Consider the following 19923-nt stretch of genomic DNA (forward strand, 5'->3'; position numbering starts at 1 on the left):
TATTCAGTGTCTCCCTCGTGATTTATTTATTTTTATCTTCTTACTGTTTTTTTGTTTTGTTTTGTTTTTGTTGTTTTTTTGTTGTTGTTGTTTGTTTGTTTTTGTTTTTGTTTTTGTTTTGTTTTGTTTTGTTTTGTTTTTTCTGGGTAGATGATGCCCACATGAAATTGTGCTGTTTGTTGGATACAGCTACCCATTCACATGTGTGTGATTCTCTTAGAGAATCACAGAATCATCTAGGTTGGAAGAGACCTCCGAGATCACCGAGTCCAACCTCTGACCTAACACTAAACCAGTCCTCCACTAAACCATATCACTGAGCTCTACATCTAAACGTCTTCTAAAGACCTCCAGGGATGGTGACTCCACCACTTCCCTGGGCAGCCCATCCCAATGCCTCACAACCCTCTCAGTAAAGAAGTTCTTCTTAATATCCAACCTAAAACTCCCCTGGCGCAACTTAAGCCCATTCCCCCTCGTCCTGTCACCAGGCACGTGGGAGAACAGACCAACCCGCACCTCGCTACAGCCTACTTTAAGGTACCTGCAGAGAGCGATAAGGTCGCCCCTGAGCCTCCTCTTCTCCAGGCTGAACAAGCCCAGCTCCCTCAGCCGCTCCTTGTAAGACTTGTTCTCCAGGCCCCTCACCAGCTTTGTTGCCCTTATCTAGGCAAAGACTGGAGATGCTGTTTCTAGAGGACCATCACACCAATGTGTGTGTGCTTAGAGGCACAGTGTGGTGGATTTAGGTCTCCCAAAGAGGCTGAGAGGATTGTAGGTGTTAAGGGATGTTGCTCTCCCTTTGGTCTCTACCAGAGGAAAACAGAGGGCAGCTGCAAACAAGGTCTCTAATAGCAAGGTTTCAAAGGGACTGCACAGCTCAAAAGGCAGGAAAGGATGGAGAACCATTGCCAGGAGAAGCTGGTATGCTGTCTGTCTGCGCAGGCTGGCAACTCCCCATTGCTCTGTGCTGTGCATGGAGGTGAATTCCAAACAGAGTGGGCATATGCTCCTCAGACACTTTCCCTGGGTTACCCCATGGAAGGAGAAGAGTTCTTTCCATATATTGTAATTACGTAGCAGTGGAATTCTTGTCTTGAGGCTCTGCAGCCATTTTGGGCATCAAAATGGGCACAGAGCTCCTGAACGGTCATGGTCCCCTCTGTCTCAGAGCTGAAATCGTGTTCTCATTGCTGCCATTACTGTGTTCCTCACCGCCTCAGCTGTGGGTCAGAATCAGGACCCCACGCTTAGCCTCTGAGGTCTTCAGCTGTGTATCTTTGCAGGTGTAAGAGGTGAGCCTGGACTTATGGGGATGCCAGGTAAAGACGGGCCTCCAGGGGATCCTGGTTACCCTGGCCTGAAAGGTGAAATGGGCCGTCGAGGTGAGTGCCAGAGAATTTGAGACGCTGTACTTTGTTGCAAAAGCTTTGGGTTGGGGAAAATTTCAGAGCTCCCGAAATAGGCTTGTCTGGGGGCTTCTTGGTTTCTTAGGGATTGAAATAAATTACAAAGAACTTGACGTATCACTTTCCAGAAGGATACCCAGTGCTGATGTACTAAGGCAGCCTTAATTTAAAATACGTTTCCTTTGTCTCAGTAGTTTCCTTTGTCACATCAAAGCTGTGAACCTATTCCTAAAATACTTACACTGTCATTTACACTGTGTGCAGGTCTCCCTGGCCGACCAGGGGCTCCAGGTATAACCCCACAGCCAGAAGAAATCACAGCCCCTGCAGGCTTACCTGGTCTGCCGGGGATTGATGGTGTGCCTGGCTTTGACGGAGATCCTGGGTTCCAAGGCCCGGTTGGAAAACCAGGTAAAAACACACTCAGATCACTGAAACGCTGCCTTCTGGAAGAACAAGACTCCTTTCTCAATGCATTAGGAAGGTTTACAGGTTTTTCTAGTGTTAGGAAGCATGGCCGAAAGCACGACAGACACCAGTTGAGTCAGATCATGCTGCTCTATTTTATTGCCCAAATAGCCTAACTTTTATAGTGAACTTAACAGGGGCGGACAGTGTTTCACACAAGTTTATTGGTCAAAAGCACTCAGACAAACAACTATAAGAAAACAACCCCACCTGCAAGAAAAGAACCCCCCTTGTGATTAGCAGTCAGGAAAACAACCCCCCTTGTGATTAGCGGTCACGTAGACCTTGTCCTTGAGGCCAGCTGCTGGTAACAATATTTTTCTGAGTTCCTTAATTGGGCGATGTGGGAGTCATTACCATGGGAGCTTCTCACAGTTACCCTGGTAGCTTGGTTTGCTCAGCTACAGCAGGCCATGAGATTTTCTAAGGCCTACTCCTGGTTGCTTAAGGCAAGCTCAGATTGAACAATTGTTCCACGGACTCATGTCCAGGCCCTGTATGCCAATTCCCAACATTCTAGTAATGGAAATAATTCCAGCAAAATACATACAACTGTCATGTTTTATTAGTATTAGGATGTGCTTGATAAATTATTTTCCTGCACTTTGATAGAGTTTTTGAATTAAACTTCCAGAATTAGGAGCAGCAGCATGTGGTATAGCTGGTGTGATGCCAGCTTTGGTACTAGCAGGTGGAGTTGTCCTGAAAGTGAAGCACCACCGAGAATTATTTCTATTGTCAACAAAATACTGTAACCAGAGAGGTGCTGGGAACTTCAGCCAGCACCACTGCAGTTTGTATCATTTGGCAAAATGGCTTTACTGGGTCCTGCACCAGGAATCTCCTAGGGCTCAGCAAGTGCCAGTGATGCTTTTCTTAACGCTGCCATTTATCCAATTTTAAAAGGTTCGTATTCTCCTTTATTCATGAAAACTCCTAGACAGGGAACCTCAGTGAGCATCGGTCCTTCCCCTAAATGCTGTCCTGATCTCCACCACAGTGAATGGATCTGTGTTGGATCCTGACTATTGTCATCAGTTCCTCGAGTGAATTAAATGTGCAGGGAGTCAAATCTGAGAAAGCCTTTAATGCTGTTGGTAAGGTGATTAGGTACCAGGAACTGTGGAGCAGTGCAAAGAGAGGAACTCATTGGGAAATCTAATTATACCCTTAATGCTCAATCATTACAGAAGTTGTTCAAATGTACACCCATCTGTTTCCCAGAGGAATCCCTGTACAGAGTTAGGGGGTTGTAACTACAGCTGTTTGAGCGAGCTTTCAGCATGGCTGCTGACAACATGTTTATAACTTATTTCTCTTTTTGTGATTGTAGTTGTAGGACTGAAGGTGTTAGCATGAAGAAATAATGATAGTAGTAATTGTGTTTAATTTCAGGTACAAAAGGTCTGCCAGGCAGATCTGGTTTGAAAGGACGTGATGGCTTACCTGGATCGCCTGGCACCGTTGGGGATCCAGGCCCTGTGGGTACCCCAGGACCACAGGGATTTGAAGGTAATGATATGATTTGGCGAAAAAAAAGCAATCAGTAGAATTCTGTTTGCCCCCAGGTTCTGAAGAAATCCTCCCCAACACCAAATGAATTACCTTAGGAAGACTGAGGGATGTACATGATCTTCTGTCTTGTATCTGCAATGAAATAGATTTAATTCTCAGTGAGAAGGGTTATGTCACACGTCATTGTCGTCTACCACTGCTGAAGTTTAGCTAGGTACAATTGTGAACATCTTTTGGTTTTAATGCTTTGTGCATGTAGGAGACATCTTGAAGATTTGAGAGCAAGATGGTATTCATAGCTATCAGGGTTGGGTGGAAGAGGCGCTGTGAGAGAGAGAAGCTTTGGATTCTGCCACAGATTTGTATGGCTTTTGGCCTTTCTGTGTCAAAAGAATATTACCATGAAGAGTACTAGAGTGAAAATGAATTTGTTAGGTTTTGGTTGGTGCTTTGAGATCTTCAGAATTACTGTACCATGAGATATGTGCTAACGTACTAGAGCTTTTTGGGGAAAGACAGAACATGAAATGAGGTAGGAAATGGGTGGGTGCTATTGTGAAATGGCTGCTTTTAGAACTGGTGCATCTAGTCGGTCACACAACCATCAAAATTTGGCCTCTTCTTAGTACAACGCTGACAGAAACACTAGGACAGCAATGCCAAAATCAGGTACAGAGCCAGCTGATGCTCACATTGCCTGTGAGTGATTCTTCTTCTGTCTTGCAGGTGTTGCTGGAAAGCCAGGCTCGCTTGGTTTGCCAGGAATGCCGGGTCGGAGCGTGGGCGTTGGGTACACCTTAGTGAAGCACAGCCAGTCAGACCAAATCCCACCTTGCCCCATAGGAATGAACAAGCTGTGGGATGGCTACAGCTTACTGTACGTGGAGGGGCAGGAAAAATCACACAACCAGGATCTTGGTGAGTTGACAATCTTCTCTCAGGCAAACAATGTAGGCCAAAATCCCATTTCTAATGAGCAATTTTAGTGGGTACAGCTGGAAGTTGTGACGGAGGAAGTCTTCTTGGCCAAAATCTGTGCTGGAAGCAATGCTATTTGTGCCATGCTCTGCCACTCCTCACTGGTGTGTATGAGTTTGAACACTTGCCAGCTGCTTGGTGTGACTGCTGCTCCAATTCTTCCAGGGTTTGCTGGCTCCTGTTTGCCTCGCTTCAGCACCATGCCTTTTATTTACTGCAACATCAACGAAGTGTGCTACTATGCCAGCCGCAACGACAAGTCCTACTGGCTCTCCACCACTGCTCCCATCCCCATGATGCCAGTGGACAGCGCGCAGATCCCCCAGTACATCAGCCGCTGCTCGGTCTGTGAAGCGCCCTCCCAGGCTGTGGCCGTGCACAGCCAGGATATCACCATCCCCCAGTGTCCCCTCGGTTGGCGCAGCCTCTGGATAGGATACTCCTTCCTCATGGTAAGGATTGCACTAATGCAAATGCAGCTTTAAACGTGGTTGGATCTCCTCTTTGAGATTCGGTCACTGAGACCGAATTCTCTGAGTTGCATGTAGGAAACTGTATACAGGGCTGTCCTGTAGCTTCAAGTCCAGTAGTAAAACTGAATCAGTAGTTCTGCATTGCCACAGATACTTGTACCTCAAACCTTTCAATGCAGAAACACCAATTAAGCTACAGCATTGTCTTAATCCCCTCTCTACTGGGACAGTATTTTATTGTGCTCTCCTAGAAGCCCATCAGTGTGAGGTTGTTGGAAAACTAAGTCAGCATTATTGTCTCACAGTTTTCCCGTGACAAGCTGATTTCCTTTACAGCAGGGCTGTATGCTCAGCCTGAGTACCTTCCTTTGCTTCTTTACCTCTAGCCCTGACTCCAAACCCAGTTACAGGGAGCCAAGGTATAAAGCTGGTTGCCTGTTTTACTCCTTTCAGCAACAGAACTTGAGTTACTGCCCTGTTCACCTCCTTTTCTGGTCCTCTGAACTCATTTAAATAAACGTCTTCATTTAGCACACAGCAGCTGGTGCAGAAGGTGGAGGTCAGTCCCTCGTCTCACCCGGTTCTTGCCTGGAGGATTTCCGCGCTACTCCCTTCATTGAATGCAACGGTGCCAGGGGGACGTGCCATTACTTTGCAAACAAATACAGCTTCTGGCTCACGACCGTCGAACAGTCACAGCAGTTTGTCAGCGCCCCTCCCTCAGAAACCCTGAAAGCAGGACAGCTTCGAACAAGGGTCAGCCGCTGCCAGGTGTGCATGAAGAACTTGTAACAAAAATGCACAAAAATAACTCTTGTTACCTAAGAAGAGTAGGTATCACTGATGTGAAGAAGGATAAATTCTAACTGGTTTTGTGCGTGCTTGATGGATGAATCAAGATGGCCAGAAATCCACAAAAATCAAGTGTCAAGGGCAGGAGTTTGCACACAGAGAAGGGAAGACCAGTGCTCTGAAACCTGTTTTATGGAACATGGTGCTATGCTTCTACTTTAATGTTGTTTGGGTTATTTTTCCTCATTTATGGCTACCTCAGAAAGCCTCTGCGAGTTCCTTATTCAGACTGAAGAGTAACTGCGGTCTCACGTTACACCACTCCTCTGTCCAAGGCACACACCAATCATCAAGAGAGACTTCTCAAAAGTTATGCTTTACTAGCATCTTTGCAAACAGTATTTGGTCTAGTATACGGAAATGAAGTCTCATTCTCCTCAGAAATACAGAACTAGCCAAAATTTATAATGCATTGTAGATGACTTAGCATCACTGACTTAAGCATTAATGATTGATAACTGACTTCATTAGGAGGAGTCAGAGATGAATTTGTTTTGCTTTGCTTGTTCAACAGATGGGATGTTCTTTGGCTTTCTGATAAGTAATCAATTGTAATCCAGACTCATATCCATGGTTGACTTATAAGAGCTATCCCAGTGAAAAATACACTTTTTGATGCGGAATCCAAAACAGCCCTAGCATTCTTCATAGCTTTCTGTTGAGATATATTCCAGGTAAAATGTTTACTTCAGGGTTTGTGCTTATCTTCGTGCAGGCAGGAACACTTCATTATTATGAACATAAATCTTTCTGAGGTAGCCTTGGCACGGTTATCTTGTAATTATTCAAGCTGAGTGTATTTAAAAAGTAGAGGCTTACTAAACAGCACGCAGGCTTATGCAAACACAGAAGAAAGCAGTTATGAGATGTACATTTTTATTTCTGCAGTCACGATCTGTTGTATTCTTCCTTTAGGCTTTATTTCTCTCAGTTTAAAAAACTGTATTTCTATTGTATGCATTGTTAAGAAGTCCCACTTACCTTCAGGGCGTAATTAAAGAGAAATGTTACTAATTTTAACATCCTTACGTATTTTGAAGGAAAGCCATGAAAAAAGCAAGTGAATGTAACATATATCACAAATTCATTTAGCTGGGCTAAAACTGTTATGCATCTCTCTTTCTAGAGGGAAGCATACAAAATCCTTATATATTGACATTCCATGACATTTAAAAGAAGTGCCTTGCAAATACACCATCACCTTGGCATAAAGATTGTAAAGATTATTTTTTTCAGGAAATTACTACTAATACAAGACCGAGACATTATTTTAAAGTGTTATCTCTTTACTAGGTTTTAGAGCTCTAGCTCTATCCAGCAAACTATTTAAGAAAGTGCTTAGTTTTAAGCAGATAATATTTTTACCTTTGAGGGATTTGAACTAGACGATCGTTAAGGTCACAACCCTTCCAACCCAAACAATGTTTTTTTGATTTGGATTTTGCATAATTAGGATTTTGTCGATTAATTATATGCATAATGTGATGTTACCTTCCCAGATCAGGGTCAGAGAGCTCTGCCTATTTTAGAGTTGAATCACAATTTAGTCTTTCATTTAACATATTCCTACTTGTGAAAGACCTGCAACTGCTTTGGATGAACTTTTCAAATATTTTTTAAGGCATTTTAACACTCCCGAGTGACAATCCTTCTGTGCACAATATCTAATCTACTTCTTAGCTGTCCTAGCACAGACAGATCATACGGTATTTGCATCTTGGTTTAAGCAAATGCAACTTTAAAAAACTGTCTGCACACAGTAAAGCTCACTGTCTTTTGAAAATTTCTGCAATTAACTCTAGGAAACTCCAACAGGGACTTGGTTTTATTTTTGAACATGGACGCATGCAAATGTGTGTTTTGTTTTTGTTCCAGGATCAGAGCTTTATGCATTTTAAGTGCCAGTATCTTTAGGGACCTACCTCTCTTGCAGTAAGCTGGCTCTGTTGATACCAATACCCAACCTTCCGGCGAGTTCAACAAACCCAGCCTGTTCCTCCTCTGTTTACACATAAGCCATTGTCAGTCAGGTACCGAGGGTGCGAATTCCTATCACCAGGCATTCTTCCAGCAGCCCTAATTTCAGAAGTCTGGTTACCCCCACCAAGAACACTTCTTCAAGAAGTCTGCAGGGCCTCACAAGCTTTTGCTGCATACAGAGGGCTTGGCCCTGAAGACCTCTTGAATCTCCTCAAAAACCATGCAGCTTATCCCTGGACAGAGAAGAAAGAAAATGATATTTTTTTTCTACGTTTGTGGTTTCCAAACTGTAGTTAATAAACATTAAACAAGATGCAATAGGATCTCGTTAACTCTTTTGTTTGAAAAAACAGTGGCCCTGATCGAGAGGTGCAAGTGAGAGGAGACAATATTCAGTATTTCTCTATGTTGTCATTTATTGGTGAAGATGAAAGTCTGCAATTCATGTTCATTACACTAGCATGACAAAATGACCAGAAGGGGGACTGCCTGGTAGTGAAAAGGAACTTCAGCATGGATTAAAAATCTTTGCCTTTCTTTATTCTGAACTGTTTTTCTTATGGCTGCTAGAGAGAGATTCTCTGCCTTAGAAATAAAACTGCCCAGGCTGTTCTGATAAACCTGTAGAGTTAAGGCACTTCTACCAAAACAGATTTCAAAAGGCAAGAAGTCAAAAAGCAACAATTAAGTAATCTGTGTACGCTTATATATTAAGTTTTAAGATAACCTGGTTTATATTTAGTTCACACAAATTAACAAAACATAGCAGCATACAACCTAAGAAAAGCTTAAGAAATTTATTAGATGCACAGATAAAGTGCTGTAACAGAGAAACTTGTGTAAATCTATTTTAAAATAAATAAGGTACAGTTAAACCACCTTTGACTCATTTTAACTCTGAAAGAAATAACCTAAGTTTTCATCATTTGAATTTTAAGGTCAAGGTGAAATATACCATAACTATAACAGTGGTTGTGATCTGTATCAACTATTTGAGTCTCCTGTTCCTCTTGAGGTCTCCCAGAAACAGGAAGGCTATTGCAAAATGTATACATTAGACATAGTTCCTTTCACAGAAACATTTTTGTAATAAAGTCTGGTTGCTCAAATACATGTTAAAATATTTAACAAGGAAACAATTTTCTCCTGATCCAGTCGATCTTTTAAACAAGACAATGTATTTTTCCTATGACGCAGCCCACAGGAGGGAACAGAAGTAAACATCCTCCTTAACTGAAGACTGTTTTGCTTTAAGAACTAAACTATTGCATTATTATATGAGAGCAAGAAATATCCATTTGGGTTATCCCTTTCTCCAAACATAGTGCCCAGTGATACATGTATTTTTGCCTTAATCTCAAAGGCCCGTTTGTCTTCAGGTAAGATACGTTAAAAAGAGATTCCCTTTAAGCATCTTATCACAAGATCTCTTACTGCCTTTCCAACCGGGGAAGTTTGTGTGTTAAACTGCCGTTGGAGTTTTGGATGCTACTAGATTTCTGTGCTCTGTTATCCATAATTTCAGGCACTTCGGGGCTAACATGGCTGTTTAAGTCAATGCAATAATATTACCAATATATTCAATACTCAGAAGAGTCACCACAGTTTCCTTCACACACTCAGGATTTCAAATTCTTCTTCCAATTCAAATAGCTTGTCAGTAGATTCAATGAGTTCTGTAAAAAAAGATAAAGAAAAAAATGCTTCTAAAGACATGCCTGATTTTGTTCACTTAAAAAAAAACTTTGAAAGACGCATTCCAGAAAAGTACTTTGTAAGAGTGAAAAAAAATATCTGTGCTAGCAATTGTATGGCTTGTTTGGATACATGCCTGCTATATATTGCTTGACACTCACAAAGGATAGTTATTCTACCTGTGATTATTCTTTTATTTGCTAACGAGGAACATAACATTGCACAATTAGGCTTTTAATCAGTGCCTTACCTGCTCCTGTGGTTGTCACTTCTGGTTTTGTTGGAGGTATGAAAGGAGGCCAGTGTGGCGGGTGCTTCTGGACCAGCTCAAACATCCGTAGACTCTGCTGCTTTAGAATCTCCTGAGGACAAAATGCTTTCATTTTAAAAGCTGGCTCAGGAGACGCTTCAAACACAAAACATGTCTGCTTAATTGAAAATGTTTTTTAATTACGCATGTCCATCAGGAAAAAAAAGTCTTTATACAGACATACTATGAAATCCAAGCACCATGGTCTCTGGAATACATCCCTAGTTAAAACACATCTGGAAGACAGATCTCTTAAACTGTACTACAAATTATCAGTCTTATCATCTTTTGATATCAGCTTTGATATCTGCAAACCTGTAATTTTGTTTACATGTAGCAAGCACACCAGGAATGTACAATATTTTCTGCTTTTTAAAAGAAAGTTACTTGCATAGAACTCTCTCAAGTTTTCTGTTGATCAATAGCACAAAAGACAGATCTATCAGCTCCTCCAAAGGGAAAAAAAAAAAAAAGCATCAGATTTTGAAGGACAGGTTTTGGTCAGGAAAAAAGGTGTTCCTGAAGCCAAACGCTATTCCTCTTCAAAGAGAAGTTACCTTCTGTCCTGTATTTCAGTTATTTACAAACTGTTTTCCTTAGCTGATTTTTTTTTAATAAATGCCTTTAGAGGTTGATGATACTTTACATTCAGACGTCTGGTGCTTAGTTTAACATCTGCATGCAGAAATATCCTCAAGTCTGTTTCCTGTGGCAGCCAGCACCTTCTGTTCTCCCTAGATCAGCAGGAGCTAGAGGCCTGCAGCACTTACAGAATCAGATCTTTAAGATACCAGGGACTATCAGTCATAATTAGAACACGCAATCTATTATGTCAAACAATAAAAAAGGATCAGGAAGCAAATCATTTATACATCACTACAATATGGCAGTTAAACCTTAGTCATTTAGTGAGAATTAGAAGTTAAAAGCAAGTGTCACCCAGTAACACCTTCAAGTGTGTATGTTTACACCCATTTTCCAACTGGCAGGGTTTGTGGCTGGTAAAGTGCTGAACAATTTCCAATTAGCAATTCAGTAGTATTGTCTTACCCTGATGCTTTAATGCATTCTTCTCTATGGCTCATACAATTTGTATACAAAGGAAAATGCAAAGGAAAATTTTACAAAAAACAGACAATAAAAACAAGACTTTATAAAGAACAAATTGAGATGCTAAGTTCCCACTCTTACCTTTTGTACAAGACTACACCAGTTATCAAAATCACATTCTTCTTTGCAAAAGAAGCCCTTAGGGGAAAAAACAAACACACAGAGTTTTACCTTTGCAGATGGTAGGTACGTGATACCAGCAGGTAAGGCGGTTTGACCTCTGATACAGTAATGCCCTGTATGATCGGTAGATACAAGACTCCAAATATGTGGCAGCTCTAGGGAGAGAACCCAAGGGGAGAACAAGGCCCTGCAAACCCCTAACGAAATAGTGAACCAAAAAATAGCAGCAGCTCCTGTGTGCTCCTCCATGGAGCGCCACCCAGTTCCTACGGTCCAGGTATCAGCAGAAGCTGAAACCTTGTAGATGATGGACCACCTAAGGAACATCTCCATTCTGTTATCTATACTGAAAATATTTGCTCTTCATTATGATTTTGTCTGTCTCATTGCATCATGCCACATTTTGCACATAATTACATATTTACATAGTTACATAGTTAAGTATTTACATAGTTACATAGTTAAGTATTAAAAAAAAAAAAAAAAACTTTCTAAAAAGCAGCAGTATTAAAAAACAGGTATGTGAATGAATGACAGATACTGGTATCTTTACAGATTGTTTAAAGCTTTAGAAACACATCCCACTGGTGACAACTGCCAATCACCCAATCACAGGGTACTGGCATGGGATCAGATCCAATTTTTTCAAATACCACAGTACCCCCATGACATTTTGGGTGAAATACAAATAATACATTTGTATTTGTAGTTTTGGGTGAAATACAAATAATTCCACTTAAACATTTTTAAATTATGATATAAAATAAGTTAAGTAACTTGTCTAGAGGTGACCAAACATAAAGTAGTGATAGAATAAAACACGTAAACCTGTTTCAGTTCCTTGCTCTGACCATTATAATGCCTCTTGAAAGAAGTAAAAGCTGCTCAGTAAAGAAAACGAAGCGAGCTCCCTACAGTACAGACAGCTCCCCACTTGCCCTAAGATTCATATACTCGATGTAGTTATGTACAAACTACTATGTGTTGATCACAGAAGACAGCTTTGTGATCTTGGTTCTGTTCAAGGAGATGCATTGCTGCCCTTACCAATGTAGAGAGACATTACTTTGAGATAAAGTATATGCATTCAAGATTTCCTGACACCTACTAAAGCTACTGAAGGGTCCAAATTCATGATCTTCATTCTATGTGGAGCTTCCTGGCAGTGGAAACTCTCATCGTCAACCGTGCCATTTTCTTCTGAATCTACAAAGCTTTGAGTGGTGTGAGGGTCCAAATAGATCAGCTCATTGCCTGGATGGGTAAAAGCCGTATGTTAAAAATAAGCAAGTGACATTAATAAGCACTTGGTCCAGAACTGTAAAATAGAAATTAGATTGCCATCGCAGTCAGTATTATCTAGACTTTCCAGCTAGGGATTCTTTAAGAGAATCGGAAGGTTTAGACACAACGTTTCCCACAGGGTATTTAGTATAACTTCCTATTGTGACCTATTACTGTAATTTTTTGGTTGGTTATGTTCTATCTTTGTCACATACTTTTATTTTTCCATGTGAGATCCAGTACTTTTTTTTTTTTTTTTAAATCTCAAGTGTTGTAAACACTAACATTTGACAGATTAAAAGGTACAGGATGTTCACAGATGCAATCTGTAATCCCATTAGGCATTCATTCAGAAATTGGAACAAAAAAGCCTAACTAAAACAGGTTAGGTTTTACAAAAGGACAAAATAAGGTTGCAAAATTTTGGCCCAAAGTGGGGTGAAATCTGAAGGAATGCATTTTAAATTAATTAGAGCAATACTTAATAACAGAAGGTATGCAAAAGGTGAAAAAGATACTGCTATCAGAAAAAGTTTTGAAATACAAGAAAATAAAAGTGACATTTGACCAATACACTTGTCAAATGCTATCAGCTATTCTTAGTATGTTGCTCTTGTTTATGTCATCACTTATTTTTACACCTAGCTTTGCTGTTAACTTTCTGCTCCTGTTAAGGATCATATCATACTGTTTCTAAACTGTTTTAGATATGTTTCTTCCTTTATTTTATTCTATTCTCATCTTTCTTTACTTCTAGAGGTTCATGCTTAGACTCCTTACTATTTCCCCTTCAAAAAATGTTCTCTTTTGATCATCTGCACATTTGGAATAAGTTTCTTTTTTCCTTACCTAAAAATCCTATGAAATAATAGGCATTATTTGGTTTCCCTCCTAATGCTCCCAAAGACTGTGGCATCTTAAAGCATTCCTAGGAGTTCAAAAGGAATAAAGGAAATTGTAATTCATTTATTTACTGACATCACAGATACCCAAACTTATTTGATAGTAACGAGCAATGAATTGAAAGAAAACCTTACTTTAAATGCATCAATATATACTGGATTTATGTGATTTATCCCTAGTCGTAGAGGTATAATAAGCAAGAGGGGTTTCCAGCCTGTGCAGAGTCCCCCTGTGTTCTTGCTTCGGCCAAGAGCACTTCTGTGCCAATGTGCACTGCTGTGGGACGCGCTGCTGCTCTGAGGAGGGGACCAGCACATTTTTTCTGCGGGAATAAAACTAGAAATCAGTCAACGCACAGAGGAACACAAAGCAGATCTTCCTCTCAGTAGTGAATTAAGCTAGTTTGCCAGGGATCTTTGTAGGGCACCCAAGACAAAACGAGCAGGGCATGGCAATTACAGCTATTTAGTAGAAGTAATTCTAGCAGACAGTATGTGCTGGCACGTCCAAGTGAGATGTTAGATAAATGATTGGGGGATGACAATTTAAGACTGCAGTGACATGCACTATTAATGTTATTAATACTGTCATGCTTTGCCTATAAAACGCCATAGAAATTAAATGGCAGAAATGATGACAGTAGAAATTCTTCAAGGAGCTCTTCACATCCAGTGATGTGAGCACGAAGTTGGCATCAGGGACCAAAAAGCACAACTGAGTTTGTATGTCCTTCTTCCCTCTTCTTACCCTTGCAAGACAAACCCATGGCCCCCAGGTATTTGTTCATGTTTAGATACATGCTGGCAAATGGAGTCAAATCAGAAACTGTTACCAGAAAACTGATGAGGTTTCACTTACTGATGTCTTCAATGACCACCGTATTGTCCATAGATACATAAACTGCTAATGAATTCCATTCATCAAATAAAGCAAGCTTCCTAGAAAACATTAAGGTACTAATTAATATAAACTAGTTGGATCAAAAGGGTAGCTTTACACTCAGAACCATTTGATTTAATTTTTTTTTCCTAAGAAAAAACATCCTTTCTGCATTTTTTAAAGTCTCCATGTAAGAAAAAGAAAACTTTAAACATTAAATGTTTAATATCTTTAGAAAAATATCTTTAGAAAAATAGGTACTGAGCGGTACCAGGAAAAACATATGCGCTGCACCATGTGCAAACTGTTTTGTCTTACTGCCAACTGCAGTGACAGTAACAGTTCAACTACATCATTAAGTTTATTACTTTTTATTGCACTCGACAGTCTCTGCAGTGGGTTCTTTCCCAGTTGTGTCTTTTATCATCTGGAAAAGAAAAAAATTCCTATGCCAGTTTTGCAGATTACTTTTTGCTTAAGAAATTCCACTGAATTCACTGGAATTACTTCTGCCTGAGCCTGTGTGCACAGCAGAAATGGGGCATTAAAAGCTAAATCAGCTAAGGGTTTGGGGCACCAAAACTTCAGTGGGAGACAGCAGCACACAGTTTTATGACCACTTCTGCGAAATCCAAACCTTTGGGGAAGGGAACTACACTCTTAAGCTGCACAGGCAGAATTAGCTGTTTAAAATAAGCCAGAAAGAAATGGGGGTGAGCATTTCATCATGAAAAACTTGGCCATGAAAGATCTGGAGTCCAGGGCATGCTTCAGCTCCCCTCCCTCTTCAGATCATGTGCCTGTTCCAGGGTGTCAAGGACTTGCTGCTGAGCTCACAGGACCTGTAGCCTAGCCCCTGCCTGAGGTAAGACACCTCCACGTACCCCTGGAGAACTGAGCAGCCTCAATTCCTTTAAGTGTGGCTCCCAGACTATAAGGAGCTGCCCATCTTTATACAGCAGCCTTGCTGGCAGAACTGCTGGTCAGAAAGGGAGGAATTGCAGCTCAGTTCCCTCCTCAGCCGAGATGGCTTCTCTCTGATGTTTCACACCACCACTCCGACCTACACGGTGGCACTCTCGACCTGCCAGAGCTGTGCCACTGTGCAGAAAGGAATATACATCTGTGGTGTGACTGGTGAGGGCATGCAGACAGCATAGCAGGAGACTTTCCTGCAGTTTCTTCTCCCCAGGCTCTTCCTTTATTAAAATTTAGAGGTCACCCATTCCCAACTCAGTACCTGCACACCGAGCTTCAGCATGACATTCTATGCTGCACTTGTAAATAGATGGCAAGTACATTCCTGACTGTGGGACAGTGGGAGATGCAGCCTTCAAAACTGCCTGGGCCTTGTCTTGGCTGCCCCAGGGGAGTACATTCTGAATGAGACTGGTATGATCTCACTTACTTTAGTACTTGAGCAACTGTATTTGGTCCAAACCATTCTCCAATTGACTTCCCCTCTCCAACACCCATCTGTGCTGTTTTTATAGTGAAAAAAAGACACACGTACACAAAATCAAAGAAAAATGAGATCATAAAGAATGTGGTAACAATATACAGTAAATACCGTGACTGTCAAACATTCTAGAGTAACTGCAATCTGTATTTAGCAATAACAATTATTTTCTCAATCTATGCTCTTTTCAAAACTTAGTGAGTGCTAGTTTCTTTAATAAACAAAAGGCTTCTAAACTATAATGAGAATTACAAGTTAACAAATGTTAGTGCCCTTTATTACAAATTACAGCAATAAGCTACAAGACTGTCTATTCTAACATTACTGGCTCTGGTACCCAAGGCTTACAGAGTTTATCAAGAGCTAGATTCTAGTACATGGCTTTATTTAGGTCTCAGTGAATGTTTCTGTACTACTAGTCTTTGCACCCATCTGCATACATTTTTATTTTTATATAAGCATATACATTGTCTTCATATCCACTTTTTAAAATTATGTATTAACATACTGCAAATTAGTGATTCAACACAGTAGAAATTTCAGTGGAAAAAACCTGAAAGTTTATGTTTGTTCTTACCCATCTGGTGGATTGAATAACAGCAATCCTTCCTGTCGAGAAAGCATCGTAGGATTCTGTGATATTCTTCTGGTTGTTTTTTGTGTTTTTCCCATTGCCAATCTGAAAGGAAAAATTGATATAGAATAAAAAATGGTGATGTTTTCATCACACTGATCAAATGTCTAGACAGCAGAAAGCTTTATAATGAGATGTTAAAAGACATCTCAATTCATCTCTAATATTTACATTTTGTGTAGAGCTCCTAGAATTCCAAGCTTGTTATTTATTATCAAGCTCCCCTTTATCATCATAGGCTAGATTGTAAAAACAGGGAAAATAAAACAAAACAAAAACATCAACTGCAAACGTATTCTGACCGATCATGCTGAGTGTTGATAGCCATTCCAGTATCTATGAGCTTCCAAGATTATTTAAAACTACAGGCTGTGTTTAGACCTTGTTGGATTTCTAAGCACACGTTAAATAACAACATAAGATCCATACAGAAAGTCCAAACACTCCACTGGCAGCATCCTGGGATGTGACATGCACATAGAGGCTTAAGAGCTTGCACCAGGGGGGTTTGGACCTCGTGCTGCTGACAAGTGAGTAGTGAAGAGAAGGGTAAGAGCACTGTCCCACGGTGGCAGGTTTTCCCTTGGCCTCAACTTGGGTGTTACACTAAAAGGTTTATAAAATAACGGCGACAGGATTCCCCATTTGTTCTTCTATGCCTGTTTCTCTGCTTAAGGCTGGAATGATTTCACCCAGCTGAATATGAATTGATTCATTAGGAACTGTTACCAGGGCATCAAAGAAAGTCTCACTAATAAATTCAGGGTTTGTGCTTTTAATGGAGTACTTATGAAGAAGCGTCTGCAGACAATACCGAAGTTCCCTCAGGACCAGCACTCACCTCTCCCTAAGTGTCTGCAGATCAGTGCTTGGGCCAGCATCATCTGCCCGCATCGCAGCATACATCCCCAGCCAGCGTCCGACGAAGGACCCGTGCCCCCTGTTAGGAAAGTTCATCACAATCAGTGCAGGCTTTCGACTGGGAGCAGCACCACAGAGGACATTACAGAGTGCTAGAAAACAGATAGGGCTGCTGAAGCCTCCATGAACTGTCCTACAGATAAAAGGCACAGAGCAAGACTTTGGTTCCATGCTGTTGGTCTAATTCTAATCTCTGCATTGCACAAATAAACAAAATTCATTTATTCCTTGTGGAGCTGACTTACTCTTTTCATTCTTCAAGCAGCATTCACAAACGATTTACTGCATGCTATACAACATGATGACCTGATTACATACAAACATAAATAAACACTGATTTTAATAATCTTCATGTTTGCATAAACAGTTAAAACGATGCTCAAAATGTTCTAATACTCTAGAAATATTTTCCCAGCCTATGATGCCATCACTTATCTTGCTATTTAATTCAGAACAAGGCAGTAAATCTGCAGTATACTCACCAATAGGCGAAAACTTTCTTCTATACGTAAACCACAGACGAGCACTTATATCCAACAATAACTTAGATTTGTCTGGAATATTTTTTAAAGGAAAGAAATCATTAAAACAAACTTTAAAAGCTGGAAAATTCTAGCTTTCCCTACATAGTCAGTATACAGAGTGCATGGAAGCCTCCTGTTAGCTTGTACGTAGAAAATATTTAATATTTAAGATATCTTTTAGCTGTTAAAACCTGAGAGCTTTTGTGGACTTATAATTAAAGTTGAATTATTACGAATGAAATAATTATTAGGCAATGAAGATTTAAAAGCTGTTTGGGATGACTATGTCCAGCTTGACTGAAACAACGATGGAGAACTATGTCCTCAGGAAAGAACTGGTAAAGTGAGTTAAGGTGAAGAATTTCTACGTGCAAAACAACACAGAATTAGGCATTACCTCCAAACCCAACACAATGCCATTTCTAGAAAAAATATTAATATTAAGTTTAATTTATTTATTTTAATAAATGTGCTTAAAGAATTATCCCAAAGGCTCTCAAAGGTTTCTTAAGGATCTGACCTGCTGCTCAGACCCACTGCCCTTTTCAAGGCACCGTTCAGCCAGCCAAAGCTGGACATGGCACTCTCGGACGTCCTGATACCAAGGCTGCATCGACGGCCACTGCCTCTGACGCGTAACATGGGACCGTGCCCTTGTCCCCTTCCCAAGAAACAAAACCCATTTCTGAAATCTGATTTGTGTATGATGTATAAATACATCACTCTTCAGTGACTGTTAGGCAATATGTTTCTTTTCAGCAAAATACAGTATATGCCCCAGTTTTACTATAATTATTACTAATTATTTTGAAATCTCACTTTAATTGCAGCTAGCAGACTGCAGACAGCACCCCTCAAGGGAAAATACCGTTAGCAATACCAGACATTTCCTCAAAGTTTTGTTATTTAATTTATAAAACATTTGAAGATGAGAAGTGACCAGCTAGTTTCTGCCCTAAGTATGATCTCTTTGCATGAACTATGACAGAGAGTAAAGTTCTGATGTCATATTAGGAGGAATACCATTATTCGTAGTTGGTTTCTTGTTTATAGGGGGAAAAAAAGCTTCACTCATGAGACATTTAAGGAATGGAAGGAAATCAGGAGATGCTGCTGCATCTGTGAATGCTGTACAGATTTTACATATGAATTTTGCAGATACCTGCATTTAGGTGGTGTTGTCTTCCTAGAATCCACACGGGCTCATCAGTTTCAGGAAATTCTTCTAAGTAGTCTGACAAAATAGTGATCTGGTTTTCATACCTAGATAAAACTGAACAGGAATACGGGAACATTCAACCCCCATTCCGTCCCCTCCTCCTTTCACACACCCCTTTGAGTTCTTAGACTGAGCTACTGCAGCTTCGCAGCCTTTGGATCTTCTGAACCCTGCTGCCAGCTGTGTTTACACTTTCCCTTAACAGCTGAGCTATCCAATGACTTGGCTGGTTTCTATGTTGCTCCTCAGCAACTTCTGAGAGAATAACATGGCTGACACCGTGGTCACAAGCAGCCTGGCTGAAGCCGGCAGCAGAAGTTCAGGATTCCTGCAGCGAGGGGAAGATATAACCCAGGGAAGTGAGGAAAGGGAGGACTGCAGGCGTCAAGGCTGCTGTGTCCATGATCAGATGTACACGCGCTGCTGCTCAGAGAGATTACATCCCCGTGCTTAATGGGAAGCACGTGAAAAGTGTTAGCAGGGCTGGGTTTTGCTTTCCTAGCCAGAGACTGGAAACACTTCAGGAGAAAAAAAAAAGGCATTTAGCCTTAGATCTGTTGCTGGCTGTAGAACAACAGGGGATAACTGACAGTGCTGAAGGAAAACTATTTTTTAGATGATTAAAGCAGCATTTGGTGGAAGAGCAAAAGAGGCCTTTGATGGTTATATTTTAAATAAAAACCTTAAAATGCTGCTAAAAAATTCTAAGTGGAAAGCGAAAACAAGGGCGATCATCACCTGCTCTGCAAGTGCAGGAACGGGTACGTGGGACAGGCAGCGCGTCCAGGAGAGCACGGGGGGGCCCCGTTTGCACACAAACCAGCACCGGTGACCCCCAGTCCCTCCTAGTCCTCCCCAGTTCCTCCAGTTACCCCAGTCCCTCCCAGTTTCCCCCAGTCCCTCCCAGTCCCCCCCAGTCCCCCCCAGTCTCCCCAGTTACCCCCAGCCTCCCCTCCCCTCGGTTCCCCCAGTCCCTCCCAGTTCCCTTACCCCCCGCCCAGTCCCTCCCAGTCTTCCCAGTCCCCCCCAGTTCCCCCCAGCCCTCCGCATTCACCTCAGCGGCGCCCCGTTTCCCCCCCGCCGCCCCTCACCTGACTCCATCCTCCCGCTGCCACCATCTTCCTCCTCCCCCTCCTCCTTCCCCCCCCTCCCCGCCCCGACACGGAGGCCCACGCCGCGGCCGCGCG

At 41.4% G+C, this 19923-nt stretch overlaps 2 protein-coding genes across 5 annotated transcripts in view; one reads left to right on the forward strand and one right to left on the reverse strand.

Moving 5' to 3' along the window:
* Positions 1-8553, forward strand: part of COL4A6 (collagen type IV alpha 6 chain) — a 134000-nt gene extending 125447 nt beyond the window's left edge. For all 3 annotated transcript variants that reach the window (XM_084534334.1, XM_084534336.1, XM_084534335.1), the window contains 6 exons: positions 1287-1385; positions 1674-1820; positions 3273-3389; positions 4119-4310; positions 4536-4822; positions 5375-8553. In XM_084534334.1, the coding sequence (XP_084390460.1) occupies positions 1287-1385; positions 1674-1820; positions 3273-3389; positions 4119-4310; positions 4536-4822; positions 5375-5635 (1103 nt within the window). In that variant the 3' untranslated portion in view covers positions 5636-8553. The remainder of the gene's footprint in view (positions 1-1286; positions 1386-1673; positions 1821-3272; positions 3390-4118; positions 4311-4535; positions 4823-5374) is intronic.
* Positions 8457-19877, reverse strand: ATG4A (autophagy related 4A cysteine peptidase). Of its 2 annotated transcripts, none has more exons than XM_084534337.1 (13): positions 19828-19877; positions 18680-18790; positions 17476-17547; positions 16914-17012; positions 16016-16117; positions 15388-15460; positions 13959-14038; positions 13235-13422; positions 13047-13125; positions 12022-12167; positions 10872-10928; positions 9621-9732; positions 8457-9351 (listed from the first exon to the last, which is right to left on the reverse strand). In XM_084534337.1, exons 1-13 carry the CDS (start codon positions 19835-19837, stop codon positions 9287-9289), a joined length of 1194 nt encoding a protein of 397 aa, XP_084390463.1. In that variant the 5' UTR covers positions 19838-19877; the 3' UTR covers positions 8457-9286. The 2 variants fall into 2 exon arrangements, with proteins under 2 accessions (XP_084390463.1, XP_084390464.1); XM_084534338.1 differs by having other exon boundaries at positions 18680-18751; positions 19828-19870.
* Between the last annotated feature and the right edge of the window lie 46 nt (positions 19878-19923).

This window comes from Aythya ferina (assembly GCF_964211825.1).
Source record: "Aythya ferina genome assembly, chromosome: 13".
Classification (NCBI taxonomy): Eukaryota; Metazoa; Chordata; class Aves; order Anseriformes; family Anatidae; genus Aythya; species Aythya ferina.

Coding starts and splice junctions, on each gene's coding strand:
- ATG4A (XM_084534337.1), bottom strand. Junction 15,461..16,015: donor TTATTCAATCCACCAGATGG/GTAAGAACAAAC, acceptor CTATAAAAACAG/CACAGATGGGTGTTGGAGAG. Junction 9,733..10,871: donor GGTGTAGTCTTGTACAAAAG/GTAAGAGTGGGA, acceptor TTTTGTCCTCAG/GAGATTCTAAAGCAGCAGAG.